The 17,964-nt window shown below is 36.5% G+C and overlaps 1 protein-coding gene across 1 annotated transcript; it reads right to left on the bottom strand.

The window, feature by feature from the left end:
- Window positions 1–10,857: 10,857 nt before the first annotated feature.
- LOC133325509 (ras-related protein Rab-9A) lies at window positions 10,858–17,958 on the bottom strand. Its single transcript, XM_061534253.1, has 3 exons — window positions 17,766–17,958; window positions 11,308–11,502; window positions 10,858–11,250 (listed from the first exon to the last, which is right to left on the bottom strand). The coding sequence occupies exons 1-3, from the start codon at window positions 17,955–17,957 to the stop codon at window positions 10,858–10,860; spliced, it is 780 nt and encodes a 259-aa protein (XP_061390237.1). The 5' UTR covers window position 17,958.
- Window positions 17,959–17,964: the final 6 nt, after the last annotated feature.

The raw sequence follows: 17,964 nt of genomic DNA, 5'->3' as shown, positions 1-17,964 counted from the left end.
AGTTATAAAAAAAACCCCAATTTTGGGTATTTTTATTTTTTCAGCGGGGAAAATTTTTCTATGTTGAAAAATGCTAAATTTAACCTTTAAGAGCATTCCTGACGTAAAAAATTCACTTTTCTTGATTTTTTCTTACTATCCTCCGATATGGGTATTTTTATTTTTTTTCGCCGGGGAAACAAATTTTTGTTCAAAAATTCTAATTTTAGGCCCTTTGGAATAATCTAGGCGTTTAAAAAATTACATTTGCTGATTTTTTATGTTATAATTCATGGCAAATTTAATATAAACAAAAATCTCGTCAAGCTATAAAAAATCCCCAATTTTGGGGATTTTTATTTTTTCCGCGGGGGAAATTTTTTTATGATGAAAAATGCTAAATTTAGCCTTTAAAAGCATTCCTCACGTAAAAATGCACTTTTCTTGAGTTTTTCTTATTATCCCCCGATTTGGGTATTTTTATTTTTTTCGCCGGGGAAAATTTTTTTTGCTCAAAAATGCATTTTGAGTCCCTTTTGATGACGAAAATGTGATAATTCATGGCAAATTGAATATAAATAAAAATCCCGTCACATTATATGAAAAATTCCCAATTTTGGGGATTTTTATTTTTTCAGCGGGGAAAATTTTTTTATGTTGAAAATGCTAAATTTAGCCTTTAAGAGCATCCCCGATCTGAAAAATCACATTTTTCGAGTTTTTCTTATTATCCCCCGAATTGGGTATTTTTATTTTTTCAACGGGGAAAAGTTTTTTTGTCCAAAAATTCAAATTTTAGGCCCTTATGATAATCTGATAATCCATAAAAAATAAAATTTTATCGATTATTTTTTCGTTTTCCCCTTTGCTTATATTCCACAAAAAAAGTGGGATTTAAAATCAAACCCCCCTCTTTATTTGCTTAACTTTCAAGGACATTACAAAAAAAATCTATTTTCCCCATTATTTGTCATTTACAAAAAAACATCTGTATTAAATTATTATTATTAGTAAATAAAATTGTTGTAATTTTTTTTTTTTGTACACTGCAGGACATAACTATGTGGAGTTATTATATAGTGAATATATACAACAAATTCTTATTATATATATGACTCCATTTATATATAACATACTTTATATACAATCAAATGGGATTATAACGACAATAAATTTCGAATCATTTTGTCCTCCTAAAATTTCGTTATAATTCGTATTTGATTGTATTACTCACAGGGGGCTGTAATTATTTTTAATAATTAATTATTTTTTTGGGTATATTGTTTTTTTATATATATTTTATATATATATTTTTAATATTATTAATTTTTTATATATATGTTAATATTAAGTCAAAAGGTTTCTGTAGTTAATAAGTTAATTATTGTTGTTAAAGTAAAAAAAAAACTATGTAGAAGAAGAAAACACTCAAAAATGCTATCGCCAAATTTATAAAAAAAAAATATTTAAGTTAAAACTATTTTTTATATCTGATTTTATGTAGAAATTCTGTATGCAATAAAAAACAACAAAAAATAAAAATTAAAAAAAATCAAAAGATTTACAGGCACTTTGGTGCACCATTTACCTTAAATCGGACGAAAATATATATGGGAGCTATAACTAAATCTGAACCGATTTTCACGAAACTTAGCACACATCATTCTAGACTTAATTCAGTACGCTATGCAAAATTTCGAGCAAATCGAAGGATGTATGGGGACTTTGTTGCACCATTTATTTTAAATCGGGCGCAACTATATATGGGAGCTAGATCTAAATCTGAACCGATTTTCACGAAACTTAGCACACATCATTCTACACTTAATTCAGAACGCTATGCCAAAAATCGTGCAAATCTAAAGATTTTTAGGGACATTGGTGTACCATTTACCCAAAATCGGACGAAAATATATATGAGAGCTATATCTAAATCTGAACCGATTTTTACGAAACTTAGCACACATCATTCTACATTCAGTTCAGTACCCTATGCCAAATTTCGTGCAAATCGAAGGATATATAGGGATTTTGGTGCACCATTTACTTTAAATCGGGCCAAACCATATATGGGAGCTATATCTAAATTTGAACCGATTTTCACGAAACTTAGCACACATCATTCTTGGCTTAATTCAGTACGCTGTGCCAAAATTGGTGCAAATCAAAAGATTTGCAGGCACTTTGGTGCACCATTTACATAAAATCGGTCGCAACTATATATGGGAGCTATATCTAAATTTAAACCGATTTTCACGAAACTTAGCACACACCATTCTAGACTTAATTGAGTACGATATGCCAAATTTCGTGCAAATCGAAGGATATATAGGGACTTTGGTACACCATTTACCTAAAATCGGGCGTCACTATATATGGGAGCTATATCAAAATCTGAACCGATTTTCACGAAACTTAGCACACATCATTCTAGACCTAATTCATTACGCTGTACCAAATTTCGTGCAAATCGAAAGATATATAGGGACCGTTTACCTTTAATCGGGCGAAACTATATATGGGAGCTATATCTAAATCTGAACCGATTTTCACGAAACTTAGCACACACCATTCTAGACTTAATTGAGTACGATATGCCAAATTTCGTGCAAATCGAAGGATATATGTGGACTTTGTTGCACCATTTACTTTAAATCGGACGAAAATATATATGGGAGCTATATCTAAATCTGAATCGATTTGCACGAAACTTAGCACACATCATTCTTGGCTTAATTCAGTACGCTGTGCCAAAATTGGTGCAAATCAAAAGATTTGCAGGCACTTTGGTGCACCATTTACTTTAAATCGGGCGAAACTATATATGGGAGCTATATCAAAATCTGAACCGATTTTCACGAAACTTTGCACACATCATTCTAGACTTGATTGAGTACGCTATGCCAAATTTCGTGCAAATCGAAGGATATACAGGGACTTTGGTACACCATTTACATAAAATCGGGCGCAACTATATATGGGAGCTATATCTAAATCTGAACCGATTTTCGAGAAACTTAGCACACAACATTCTACATTCAGTTCAGTACCCTATGCAAAATTTCGTGCAAATCGAAGGATATATAGGGACTTTGGTGCACCATTTACATCAAATCGGACCAAAATATATATGGGAGCTATATCTAGGTCTGCACCGATTTTCACGAAACTTAGCACACATCATTCTACATTCAGTTCAGTACCATATGCAAAATTTCGTGCAAATCGAAAGATATATAGGGACTTTGGTGTACCATTTACCTAAAATCGGGCGAAACTATATATTGGAGCTATATCTAAATCTGAACCGATTCTCACGAAACTTAGCACACATCATTCTAAACCTAATTCATTACGCTGTACCAAATTTCGTGCAAATCGAAAGATATATAGGGACCGTTTACCTAAAATCGGACGAAAATATATATGGGAGCTATATCTAAATTTGAACTGATTTTCACGAAATTTAACACACAAAATTTCGTGCAAATCGAAGGATATATAGGGACTTTGGTACACCATTTACATGAAATCGGACGAAACTATATATGGGAGCTATATCTAAATCTGAACCGATTTTCAGGAAACTTAGCACACGTCATTCTAGACTTAATTCAGTACGCTATGCAAAATTTCGTGCAAATCGAAGAATATATAGGGACTTTTGTACACCATTTACCTAAAATCGGGCGAAACTATATATGGGAGCTATATCTAAATCTGAACTGATTTTCACGAAACTTAGCACACATCATTCTACATTCAGTTCAGTACCCTATGCCAAATTTCATGCAAATCGAAGGATATATAGGGACTTTGGAGCACCATTTACCTTTAATCGGACGAAAATATATATGGGAGCTATATCTAATCTGAACCGATTTTCTCCAATTTCAATAGGGTTCGTCCTTAGGCCAAATAAGTGAGATGTGCCAAATTTCATCCAAATCGGATTATAAATGCGACCTGTACTTTGTTTACAAGTTAACATCAACAGACGGACAGACAGGCGGACGGACGGACATGCATAAATCGACTCAGAAAGTGATTCTATGCATATTCTCAAAAGGAACCATGGGTCTATCTCGATTCCTTTTGACTGTTACAAACATATGCACAAAGACATAATACCCTGTACCACAGTGTGGTGAAGGCTATAAAAAGGGGGTTATATGGGGACTACCTCTAAATAGGGGGTGAATATTAATAAAATGTAGTAGGAAGATCTGTTACCACATATGACTACAAAATACCAAATTTCAACGAATTCGGTTGAAAAACGCGCTCAAGAACCCCAAAATACTGAAATTTGTGGGGTACCCTTATATGGGGGCTACTAGAAAAAATTGACTTATATTTATAATTTTTAGTGGAGATATTTGGTACCCAATAAGACATCAATATACCAAATTTCAGCGAATTCGGTTGAAAAACGCGCTCAAGAACCTCAAAATACTGAAATTTGGGGGGTACCCTTATATGGGTGCTACCAGAAAAAATGGACTTATATTTATAGTTTTTAGTGGAGATATTTGGTACTGAATAAAAACCCAATGTACCAAATTTCAGTGAAATCGGTTGAAATACGCGCTCAAGAACCCCAAAATACTGAAATTTGGTTATACCCTTATATGGGAGCTACCAGAAAAAATGGACTTATATTGATAATTTTTAGTGGAGATATTTGGCACCCAATAAAAACCCAATGTACCAAATTTCAGCGAATTCGATTGAAAAACGCGCTCAAGAACCCCAAAATACTGAAATTTGGGGGTACCCTTATATGGAAGCTGCCAGAAAAAATGGACTTATATTTATAATTTTAAGTGGAGATATTTGGTACTGAATAAAAACCCAATGTACCAAATTTCAGCGAATTCGGTTGGAAAACGCGCTCAAGAACCCCAAAATAGCGAAATTTGGAGGGTACCCCTTATATGGGAGCTACCAGAAAAAATGGACTTATATTTATAATTTTTAGTGGAGATATTTGCGACCCAATAAAAACCCAATTTACCAAATTTCAGCGAATTCGGTTGGAAAACGCGCTCAAGAACCCCAAAATAGCGAAATTTGGAGGGTACCCTTATATGGGGGCTACCAGAAAAAATGGACTTATATTTATAATTTTTAGTGGAGATATTTGCGACCCAATAAAAACCCAATGTACCAAATTTCAGCGAATTCGGTTGAAAAACGTGCTCAAGAACCCCAAAATACTGAAATTTGGGGGTACCCTCATATAGGGGGTCTACCAGAAAAAATGGACTTATATTTATAATTTTAAATGGAGATATTTGGTACTGAATAAAAACCCAATGTACCAAATTTCAGCGAATTCGGTTGAAAAACGCGCTCAAGAACCCCAAAATACTGAAATTTGGAGGGTACCCCTTATATGGGAGTTATGCCTAAACGTGGACCGATGAAACCCATCTTCGAACTTGACCTGCCTGCAGACAAAAGACGACTCTATGGCGATCTACCTCAATTCGTTTAGACGCTAGAGTGATTACAACAGACGGACATGGCTATATCGTCATAGAATGTTATGCTGCTCAAGAATATATATACTTTATAGGGTCGGAAATGATTATTTCGATGAGTTACTATGGTGGAGGGTATAAAAATATGGATTACTGGCATTCCATATATTTATACCCTTTAACTTCAGAATTTCCTCTAATCATATTTGGAAACTTTATAAAAATCGCCTTAGTAGTTGCCGAGATATTTGCATTTCAATTCAACGATGCTGCGAAATACACCTCGTGCTCGATTCTGGTGGCCTATTACCTGAAAATGAAAAACGACACAAAAATCGGACTTTTAAAAAAGGGAAAAAATTGTTTCCATAATGTCGTCTGCTGTTGTATGAAAATTATAGCATACTTGTAGGGGCAAAGGGCAGTTCGAGTTCGTTCGTGCAATTTCTTGTTGCTTGACATGTTGGTGTGATTGTATAATCACACCTACATACACCCACACTGTAGCTGTATGCAGTGAAAAAATTTCCATTTTTGCAAGATCGATTTTTGTGAGGTTTTTCATTTCTTGGTAATAGGCGCCCAGCATCGAACAGAAAGTATATTTCGGAGCATGGTAGAATGGAAATGCGAATAACTCCGGAAATACTTAACCGATTTTTATGAGCTTTGCAGCAATGGTTAGAGGGAATTCTGCAGTTTTATTACACAATGACACATTTTATATTTAATGTGCTGGTTTTTTGTCTCCTAACTTTGGAACTACTGGAGGTATTGCAATAAAATTGATGTCATCTGAAAGGTAGGAAGTCTGACTATTTCGTGATCTATTCAACATTAAAAAAATGTAAAATGTTTTATTTGAAATATTATGTAGGAGGATAAAAATGGACAAATAAATATATGGGAGCTATATCTAAATCTGAACCGATTTTCAGGAAACTTAAGACACATCATTCTATACCTAATTCATTACGCTGTGCCAAATTTCGTGAAAATCGAAAGATATATGGGGACTTGGGTGCACCATTTACCTTAAATCGGACGAAAATATATATGGGAGCTATATCTAAATCTGAACCGATTTTCACAAAACTTAACACACATCATTCTAGACCTAACTCAATACGCTGTGCCAAATTTCGTGCAAATCGAGAGATATAGGGACTTTGGTGCACCATTTACATTAAATCGGACGAAAATATATATGGGAGCTATATCTAAATCTGAACCGATTTTTCCCAATTTCAATAGGGCTCGTCCTTGGGCCAAATAAGTGACCTATGCCAAATTTCATCCAAATCGGATCATAAATGTGACCTGTGCGTTGTTCACAAAAGTACATGGACGGACGGACGGACATACGGACATGCGTAAATCGACTCAGAAAGTCATTTTATTCATATTCTCAAAAGAAACCATGTGTCTATGGCTAAAAGGAAACTCTATGCAACTCAATGTTATAAAACTTATCTATTCCTACATTTCGGATATTTTCTTGTATATTGTGAATTATGTCCTTATGAGTTCCACACCCCCTCAGTTTTCAGCTCGAATTGTTCCAATACCAAAAACTCATAACGTTATATGGCCTGATTATCTTCGCCAGATTTCGATACTTCCAGCCGTATCTAAAATTGTGGAAATAATAATAAATAATTGAAAAAAAAACATTAAGTTCGGCAGGGCCGAACTTTTGGAAACCTTTCACTATAGATATACTGGCAGGTACTTGAAATGAAAATATAGGGAAAATACCAAAAAGTGGACTTATACCGACATTTCTACAAACCGATTATGAAAACAATGATACAAATTTCAGATATTTTTAATGGATAATTATACCCTCAGACTTATGGCTAATGAGGGTGTATACATTTTGACATGGTGAAAATGAGCCTCATCGAAATATTGGTTCTAGACCCCATGTTTCTTTGGACCAAATTTGTTTCAAAAAATTTTGATTTCATCCAAACTTTGCCCATCTTATTACTTCTTCCAAATTTAATTCAAGTTCGAAGATGGGTAATATCCGACCACTCCATTTTGTACCTCTCATAGAGTGGCTAGGTCTAAATGCGGGTTGTAGTTCGTATATAGTTCATTATCGAATTGTACGTTCTAGTTTTTTTATCTCGATATCCTCCGCAGGTGAAATGATTGCAACAGTCTTAGAACCAAACCCCAAACGCAGAACAAATTAGATAACTATTTTAATATAAAAAATGGGGTTATATGGGGACTACCCCAAAAAGGGCGGGGCGAATATTAATAATTTTTGGTGGGGAGATTTGTTACCATATACCACTACAACATACCGACTACTACGACTACAAATTGAGGACGTAAGTGCAGGAATCTCCAACTATCTAGCCGCCATCACCAACTTCTTCCTGGAGCGCAATCTAAAATTATCCACTGCAAAGTCTACCGTGTCACTTTTCACTTCCTGGACGAGTGAAGTCAATCTAGAACTTGAAATTTCCGTTGAAGGTAGGCGCATCCCCACCGTCCATAATCCGAAAATCCTTGGGGTGGTCTTCGATAGCCTCCTTCATTTCTCCTCGCATTCCAATTACATCAACCAAAAGGTGAAATCTAGGAATAAAGTTCTGAAAGCTTTGGCTGGCACCTCCTGGGGCAAGGATAAAGAAACGTTGGTAACGACTTATAAGGCTATAGGTCGTTCCATCCTGAATTATGCTGCCCCAGTCTGGACTTCATTCCTTAGCGACACGCAATGGAGATCATTGCAAACAACCCAAAATAATGCACTCCGAATTGCAACCGGGTGTGTCCAGATGACGAGCGCCGATCACCTCCATGAGGAGACCAGGATGCTTTCAGTCATGCAACATAATGTGTTGTTGACTAGACAGTTCCTGCTGGCATGCTATCTGCCGTGTCGTCCTAACCATGACAGATGGCAGATCCACCTCCTCGACACATCCGCCAGGACTTCAGGCGCTATCGTGATGGCATCCAAGACGCCATTCCATCGGACGTCAACAGATTGTCGATAGCGAACGCGATGAAATCCGTGCATCAACTGGCGGTCTCCAATGCCAAAAATAACAACAGATGCAATAAAGTCCTACAACAACATCCTCCTGCAATTTCGGAGAATGAGAGGCTTCTTCATAGGCAAACCCGTTCAATTCTGGCACAACTAAGGTCCGGATACAGCAATGTACTCAACACGTATCGAGAGCGCATTGTTCCCGGAACCCTAAACAGGTGTCTCTCCTACCAGCAAAGCCCCCACGACACACACCATTTATTCAATTGTCCGTCCGAGCCTACGAGTCTATTGCCCATAGACTTATGGCTAAAGCCAATAGAGGTGGCACAATTTCTCCGACTACCCTCTTCAAATCCGAATTCCTAATTAATTAGTTAATATATTTTCCTTTTCCTTCTTCCGTTTTCTTTTCTATCAACATTTTTCAGGAATGAATTTCTTCGAACTTGACCTGCCTGCAGAGAAAAGACAAACATATGCAAAATTTCAGCACCCTAACTCAATTCCTTCAGAAAATAGTGTGATTACAACAGATGGACGGACGGACATGGCTAGATTGTCTTAAAATTTTACCCTGATCGAGAATATATCTACTTTATAGGGTCGGAAATGAATATTTCGATGAGTTACAAACGGAATTACAAAATTAATATACCCTCCATGGAGGTGGAGGTGGGTATAAAAACCAGATTTCGGAACATACATCTAGACTGATAGGTGATACCAAATTTGCATTTCGCACCACACACTTACTTTTAAAAGCTACAGATTGTATTACGTATGTAAGAATATTAAGGATGGAGAACTGAGTGTTCTTATACCACTCGATCTATCAAAGGCCTTTAATTGTATTATGTAATCATGTCCATATGATTGCAGATCGCAATTTGTGTCTGCAAACGGTTGTGAGTCTGGTACTATTACGCTTCACAGTGGCATATCGCAGGGCAGTGTATTAGGGCCACTTTTATTCATCCTATATATGTAAATGGCTTAGTTTTCTAACCAGCTCAGAATTGTGTGAGACTTTTCAGCAGTTCGCTGATGACATTTTCTTGCTTTTTAGTGGACCCAGCGAATTTCCATTGTTGTTCGAAAGTCGCATCAATATGTGTCCGCAACGTTTTTCATCTTGGACATCCGCTAACTTTCTTACCATCATTAATACTTCCAAAACCAAAGCCATGATATTCGGAAATTTTCCGGAACACATATTCTTCGTTAAATATTACCTTGCTGAATGACACTATAGAATTTGTGTTTGATGTTTGGGTGTGAGCATTGATCATGAACTATCCTTTAAGTCCCACATATTGATATTGTATCTGGCAAGATTTGATCTACACTACGGAGAATATATGTGTCAAATATGTATATTCCGTTTTTTTAAATAATTTTGTCACATGTGGACTGCTTTTTTAAATAATTTTTTTATGGCCTGGAGGTGGTGATTTTTTAAATAATTTTTTTAGAACAAGGCGTTTTTTTTTTTTTTTTCTAAACTCCATAAGCCTTGATTTTTTAAATAATTTTCCACACCTCTTGGTGCTCCTTGAATAAATATCCATTGGGTGTTTCTCATTATGTCCATCTGTATTATATTTGTTTTATTGTAATAATAAATTATTTTCTTTTGTTGATTATATCTCTAAAATGTTTAAACTTATTATCTTACAATTTAAAAAAAAAAAATATATGTAATACAATACTAATTCTAATTATGTTCATAACAATATATGAAGAAAAATTATAGCATAATTTGATTTATACATTCAATTTCGCTTCGAAAATACTTTTTTTTTTTTTTGACAATCTTAATACTATTTTTTCATTTTAAATTTACAATTTAATAGATGCCTTGATTAAAAAATATACTTTTATAAATAATTACAATTTAAAATTGAAGCTGCAAAGTAAATGTTTTTTTAATTTTTTTGGATATAAAGGCACTAAACTTAGTTTGGGTTAAGGTTTGGAGGGGGGTCCTAAGGAGTAGAGTATATATAAAAAGCCAAACAAAAAAGGGATTAAATACTGGGAAGATTATATCAATTGGGAATATATGATTTGAAATTAAATCTTAGTATAAATTTTTTCAGTATAGGGTATATTTAGTTACAGTACTGAGTTTGTTTTTGTTCACTGGAATGCATGGTAAGAGATTCTTGGAATGTTGTTTTTTTTAATGCTCATTAATTTTAAAATATGTCCTCGATTTGTTTTCTATAACAATTATGGAATATTTAGAAATTTAAAAGAAATTAAATTTTCAATTTAAAAAGAAAATAAAAATTAAAAACTGGGAAAACTTACAACCAATATTTGAATGCTATATATAAAAAAATTTTGTTTTTTTTTTTTTAATTTCACTTATAGCTGAAATTGTGTTGAATTTCCTGGGGTGTTTTTCTGTTGCCTTCGGCCAAAACGTTTGGGCGAAACAATATTCATACTTTCATCTTCGGAATCATTATTTGCATTATTGCCACTACTACTCGTTGTACTATCACCCCCTCCAGTACAACAAAAACGATTATGGGCCAATTTAATTGTTTTTGTCAAATCAATTGTATCGTTTTGTTTCAATTCAATTTCAGCAATCCGCTCCATATGTTTCCATTGGCGTACGGCCAATATAAAGGCATCGGTTACATTTGTTGCTGTCTTCGATGAGGTTTCTATCTGGCTATTGATATTATTTTGATCACACCATTGTTTCACCTCGTCAAAAGGTACCTGGCGGCAGTGGTGGGCCACGTCGTTCTGCAAAAAAAAAAATAATAAAAAAATATTTTTTAATATTTTATTAAAAATACTCACCTTATTGCCCACCACAATGAAAGGGAATTTATCGGCATTAACATCGGCATAATGTAAAAATTCCTGGCGCCATTGTTTCAAGCCACGAAAGCTGTCATAATCATCGATGGCATAACACAAAAGGCAGACATCTGAACCACGATAGAAGGGGGTACGTAGTGCACGGAAACGTTCCTGGCCAGCAGTGTCCCAAATCTGTAAAAAAGAAAGAAAAACCAAAAGTTAGAAAAAAAACTTTCATGGTTCCCAAATAGGCGTGAAATTTCAAAAAATATTTTTTAAGACGTGTTTTTTTATTTTTTTCTAACGGGTGGCGTAGGCTCTGATTGACTTTAATATATCGAAGTCCCGGTTTATCTGGGTCTCTCTTTCATCTCAATTGTGGACACTAACCTCCCCGCGGTGCCACCTGGGGAGCTATTTTCATCACCCGATGAAATAGTGAGCTAATATGTGCCGCGAGTCCACCCATAAGAACTATAAAAAATGGGTTGAGGCGTCGGGTTAGTTGCCCACTCTCGGAAAAAGCAAAGAAAAAGAAAACCATACCCTCGCAAACGTATAAAGGACCACGATCTACGAATCTGCACTTGGAATGTGCGCACGTTGTACAGAAAAGGCGCAGTTTTCGCCTTGGAGGATGAACTCAAGAAGTACAAAGCCGATATTATTACCTTACAGGAAATACGATGGAAAGGGACAGGCGTAAGTAAATCAGACGATAACGCCCTGTATTATAGCTGCTATGAAACGAGGCATGAATTTGGCTTCGGATTTATGGTTAACATGAGAATAAAAGACCTCGTCTCCAGATTCACTCCAGTAGATGAGCGAATTGCTATAATCCGTATAAAAGCGAAGTTCTTCTACATCAGTCTCATTTGCGCCTATGCTCCGACCGAAGGTAAAGATAAACAGACCAAATACATATTTTACAAGCGCCTAAAAACAGCATATGGCCGTTGCCCTGGCCATGACATTAAAATTCTGCTAGGAGATTTTAATGTAAAAATCGGAAGGGAAAATATCTTTGGCCACACCGTCGCGGCAGCAAATAACATGGTAGTTAGCAGCATCAGATTCCAGCACCCCGATATACACAGAGCCACTTGGATTTCTCCTGATCGAACAAAGAGAAATCAAATCGATCATGTTGTGATAGACGGGAGGCATTCTATCCATTTTTTTTCGCACCTCAACCGGGGCGTGGATTTTTTCGGACCATTACCTTGTGGCAGCCAAGGTACACACCCGTCTTAATGTAGCAAAGGTGCGATCTTTTGTAACACGAAATTTTTTCGAAAAGCTGCAAACACAACAGATAGCAGAAGTCTACTCCGCTCAACTTACCCAACTGCTTGACGAAAGCACCCCTTGTCCCGATAATAATATAGAATCACAATGACAGAGAATTGCCCACTCCCTACAAACTGCACCAAAAGCAACACTTGGGTACCAAAGACCACCATCAAGAAATCCGTGATACGACCAGTGCTACTGATATGAAAAACGCTTTTTCCGAAAAAAGGAGAAAGAACAAGAAAAATGTGAGCGTGAGCAAATCGAGATGTTCAGGAGTCAAAATGAAGTCCGAAAATTTTACCAACGAGTAAAACACCAAACCGAAAGCTTTGGTGCAGGCACACCCTCCTGTAGGTACGAAGACGAAAACCTGGTGACAGATACAGACAGCGTGCTGAGGATCTGGAAGGAGCATTTGGAAAAGTTTCTGGTATCAAATAGTGGCGGTGAAGTGGATACCCCAGAACCAATAATAGATGACGGTATAGAATGTATACCATCTAGCCAATATGAAGAAGAATAATAGCAGCAGGAGCCGACGGGTTACAAGCCGAACTAATCACCGACACTGGCTGATTAGTACAATTTGGCTAGAAGAATGCATGCCCAATAATCGGAACCTCACCATTCTGTGTCCCGTGCACAAAAAAGCAGAAAAGACGATATGCGCCAACTATAGAGGAATAATTCTCCTTCACATCGCATATAAAGTGCTATCCAGCGTCCTGTGTGAACGACATGGCCAATGACATTATTGGACCATACCAATGTGGCTTCAGACCTGGCAAATGCACCATTCACCAGATTTTCACTCTGCGCCAAATCCTGGAAAAAAACCACGAAAAACACATGGACACATTCCACCTATTCGTCGAGGTGTATAGAGCCATGCCTGCCTTTGGCATTCCTGCTATACAAGATAACTTTAACAGGCACAAGATCAGCAGTTAAAGTCGGAAAGGACCTCTCGGAGCATTTTAATACCGAAGGAGGATTCAGACAAGGTGACCTTTTTAACATGCCGCTGGAGAAGCTCATACGAGAGGCACCAAACAACACATGTTACTCGCCTACGCCGGTGACATCGACATAATGGGTCGAGCATTGTGAGCGGTAACAGCCACCATTGAACAAATTGAGAAGGATTCTGCCAAAGTGGGTCTGGCAGTAAACGGCGAGTAGACCAAGCTGATGGTATCAACGTGCAAGACGTCCAGTAGACTCGGATTAACTGTGGAACTTGAGAACTACAGCTTCAAGGTAGTCAAAGATTTTATATACCTTGGTACCGCCATAAATAAAACGAATGATGGCCAACCGATGCTACTATGGTCTAAGTAAGCAGTTTAGAAACAAAGGCTCCCGCCAGGCCAAAGAAAAAAAATTCTCCGAAAGATCTACGGGCCGATCTGCGTCGACGGTTGTTGTTGTAGCAGCCCTATTGCTTTTACACACGTCGGTGAATATCGGCGTCGAATGAACCACGAGCTTTACAATTTATACGCGGACATGGACATAGTCAGTCGTATTGAGCTGCAGCGACCACGGTGGCTAGGACATGTGCGAATGAATGAGAATGCCCCAGCCCAAAAGGCATATAAAAGCGAGCCTACTGATGGTTCCCGTAGAAGGGGAAGGCCACGAATTAGATGGAAAGACCAAGTAGAAAACAACATCTTGGAACGTGGTCTCCCCAATTGGTGGATTTGCGCACAAGACCGACCAATTGGAAATCTTTTTTTTAACTCGGCTTATGGAACAAGCCAGCTAAGTAAGTAAGTTTTTTAAAAAACATTTTTTAAGGACCACAACAAGAGAAACATTTTTTTTTAAATATTTTCTCTAGAAATAAATGCTAACAACAATTTACCTCTCTAACCAATTACAACTTATTTATAAATAATTAAATCATTCATTAAATAATTATGAAATCCGATATCGACCACCACCACCTCCATATTGGGCGAACAAAAAAATGCAAACATTTATTATTGTTGTTGTGATTGTTAAGACAACTGTAGACAGAATCTATATCGAAAATAGAACAGTTTCCCTTTTACAAAATAGTTGCAGCAACATTCCATCCATTCGAAATGATTTACCGGGTTCGAGACAAGTATTGATGTGTGTGTCACATAAAATGACAGATAAATAAAAAATTACAATAACAACAACAAAAATACTACCATTTGTCGCTGTTTGTTTTTTAAGCGTCACTTGGGGTATAATTAGAGATCAGTAGTAGAGTAGTTGGTTGACGATTTGTCAAATGCGTCACATGTAAACAATGGCCTGATATTGTCAACCGGCAACAAGTACACAAAATATGAACAATCTCTATTACGATTTCAAAATTCCCACGAAATGTGACATTGAAAAAAAAAATTAAAAATGGGTAAATAGTTTTTTCAAGACGAAGATTTTTTAATAAACATTTTTTTCAAGGGCCACAGTTAGGTGTGGATTTTATACCGGGTCGCCCTTTGCATGCTCTTCGCCATGAGATGGACTTTAATACCTAAAATCGATTCAAAGATTTATATGAGTCCCTGCCAGCAGCAAACAAAGTTTTGGACAATGACCTTAAACATATCGAAAATGAGACGTGACCTTGAATAGCACCTATGTAGAAACTTGCACTTATGTTGAAAATATTCTGTAAAGTTTGGTCAGGAAGATTTCCTACCCAATGATAACCCAAAATATCTAATAAGAGCCAACTTGCTATATAAACACGTGTGAAAACCTTAAAATATTGAAATTTGGGAGTCCGCTTTATATGGTGGCTACACCGAAACATGGGTCAATATCCATAATTTTTGGGGACAAAGATTTGCTACCCAATTAGAATTCAAAATATCAAATAAGAGCCAATTCGTTTTGAATTCGTTGAAAAACAATCTCAAAATCCCAAAAAACCGAAATATGTGAGGTTATGTTATAAGGGGGATACCCCAAATAGTTGACCAATATTGTTCATTTTTGGTAGGAACATTTGCTACCCATTGAGAATCCATAATGCCAAATTAGAGCCAATTCGGTTGAAAACCAGCCCATAAATAAACAAAATACCGAATTTTGTGAGGTTATGTTATATGGGAGCTACCCCAAAACTTGTGCCAATATTGATAATTTTTGGTGGGAAGATTTGCCACCAAATTGGAAACCAAAATATCAAATTAGAGCCAATTCGTTTCAAACATGTACCCATTATTATCATTATGTGGGGGCTACCCCGAAACTTGGGCCAATATAGCTAATTTTTGGTAGGAAGGTAGGCTGCCGAATGGCTACATCAAATATTAAATTACAGCCAAATTGGTTGGATGACTTACCGAAAATCCCCAAATACCGAACTTTTTTAGGTTATGTTATATGGGGGCTAACCCAAAAAGTTGACCAATATAAATAATTTTTGGTGGGAAGATTTGCCATCCAATGAGAATACATAATATGAAGTTAGAGCTAATTCGGTTGTAAATTTTGCCAAAATTCCTTTAAATACCGAAATTTGTGAGGTTTGTTATATGAGGACTCCCCCAAAAAGTTGACCAATATTGATAACTTTTGCTGGGAAGATTTGCCACCCAATGAGTACACAACATACCCAATTACAACTAATTCAGTTGAAAAACAGGCCCAATATACACAAAATACCCAAATTTTGAGGTTATGTTATATGGGGGCTACCTCAAAAAGTTCAACAATATTGATAATTTTTGCTGGGAAGATGTTACAACCAATGAGAACCCAAAATACCAAATTAGAGCCAATTCGCTTCAAAAATGTAGCCAAGCACCCTAAAAATCTATTTCCATTAGATGGGAACTACTCCAAAACTTGGGCCAATATTTCTACTTTTTGGTAGGAAGATTTCCTATCCAATGATAACCAGATATACCAAATTACAGTCTATTCGTTTGAAAAATGTGTCACAAAATAATAAAAATTAATGGTTCGGTTGATGGGGGTTAGACCAATACGTGGACCGATATTAATAATTTTTGATAGGAAGATTTGCTGTCCACTGTGAAAGAGCAAAATACAAAATTACAGCCACTTCGCTTCAAAAATGTTCCCAAGACCCCTAAAAATCTATTACCAATATATGGGGCCTACCCCGAAACATGGACCAATATTGGTAAATTTTGGTAGGAAGATGTGCTACCCAATGAGAACCTCAAATATAAAATTACAAAAAATTTGGTTGAAAAGTGTGCCAACATTCCCTAAAATACCGAAATTTGAGAGGTATCATTACATGGGGCTACCCCGAGATATGGACCGATATTGATCATTTTTGGTCGGAAGATTTTCTATCCAATGATAATTGATAATACCAAAATATAGTGAATTCTGTTGGAAAATGTGTCCCAAATTCTCCAGAAAGGGAAAAATTGTGGTTCTGTTACACGGGAGCTATACCAAAACGTTGAGCGATATATCTCATTTTCAATACCAAACATCCTAGGAGTAGTAGAAATGTATGTACAAAGCTCGATCTTAAATATTGTAGGGTCTATTGTGATTTCAGTAGAAGGGGCGGAAATACCGGTTTCCACGACAGAGGAGTCTACAATCCGAAACGACCCGAGTCTTACTCGGCCAACGTCTGTCACCTCAGCCCATTGTGTAAAAGCAATAGGGCTGCTACAACAACAACCATCATAGAATTTTATTCCGATCAAAAATATATGTACTTCATGGGGTCTATGGTGAATATTTCTCCATCTAAAGGTGTAGGCTTTAAAAAACCCGGCTCTTAGAGACCTCGTGGCAAAATACAATCCGTTTATTATTTGTTTCCAATTTCATTTTTGCTTTGCTTTTATTTTTTTACGTTAATTGCCAATTGAAGAGGGTCACGGAAGGGCTCTATAAAATTCTATGCAAATTAAATTCCCACATAGACAATTTATTTTTTTGCACCTAACCAGGGGAAACCCCCAAGACGCACCATCACACAGACACACAAAAAATGTAAACTATAAAATATATATCAAAAAGATTACAATTAAAAAACATAGCAACAGGACGGGACAGGGTGGGTGTGAGGCTCAAGCCACCTTCACACCACACACACTACCCTAGCCCCTGTCCTACCCCATATGCATGGTCTTTGTTATCTTATTTTTTTCAAAAAGGAATATCCTTACCTGCAATGTATATTTCTCGCCATCGACATCAATATCTTTGTTCATGAACTCAACCCCAATCGTATGGAAATTATTCTCATCATAACGATTAGAAACAAAACGATTCATAAGACATGACTTTCCGACGCCACCATCACCCAATATGACGACTTTTAATAGGGTCGTTTTATTGGGGGGACGCATATTCGTCATGGTTGGT

Source organism: Musca vetustissima, unplaced genomic scaffold, assembly GCF_032173495.1.
Source record: "Musca vetustissima isolate MV318-11 ecotype Yass unplaced genomic scaffold, APGP_CSIRO_Mvet_v1 utg10917, whole genome shotgun sequence".
Taxonomy (NCBI): Eukaryota; Metazoa; Arthropoda; class Insecta; order Diptera; family Muscidae; genus Musca; species Musca vetustissima.
This window is presented reverse-complemented; position numbering and strand designations above follow the sequence as displayed.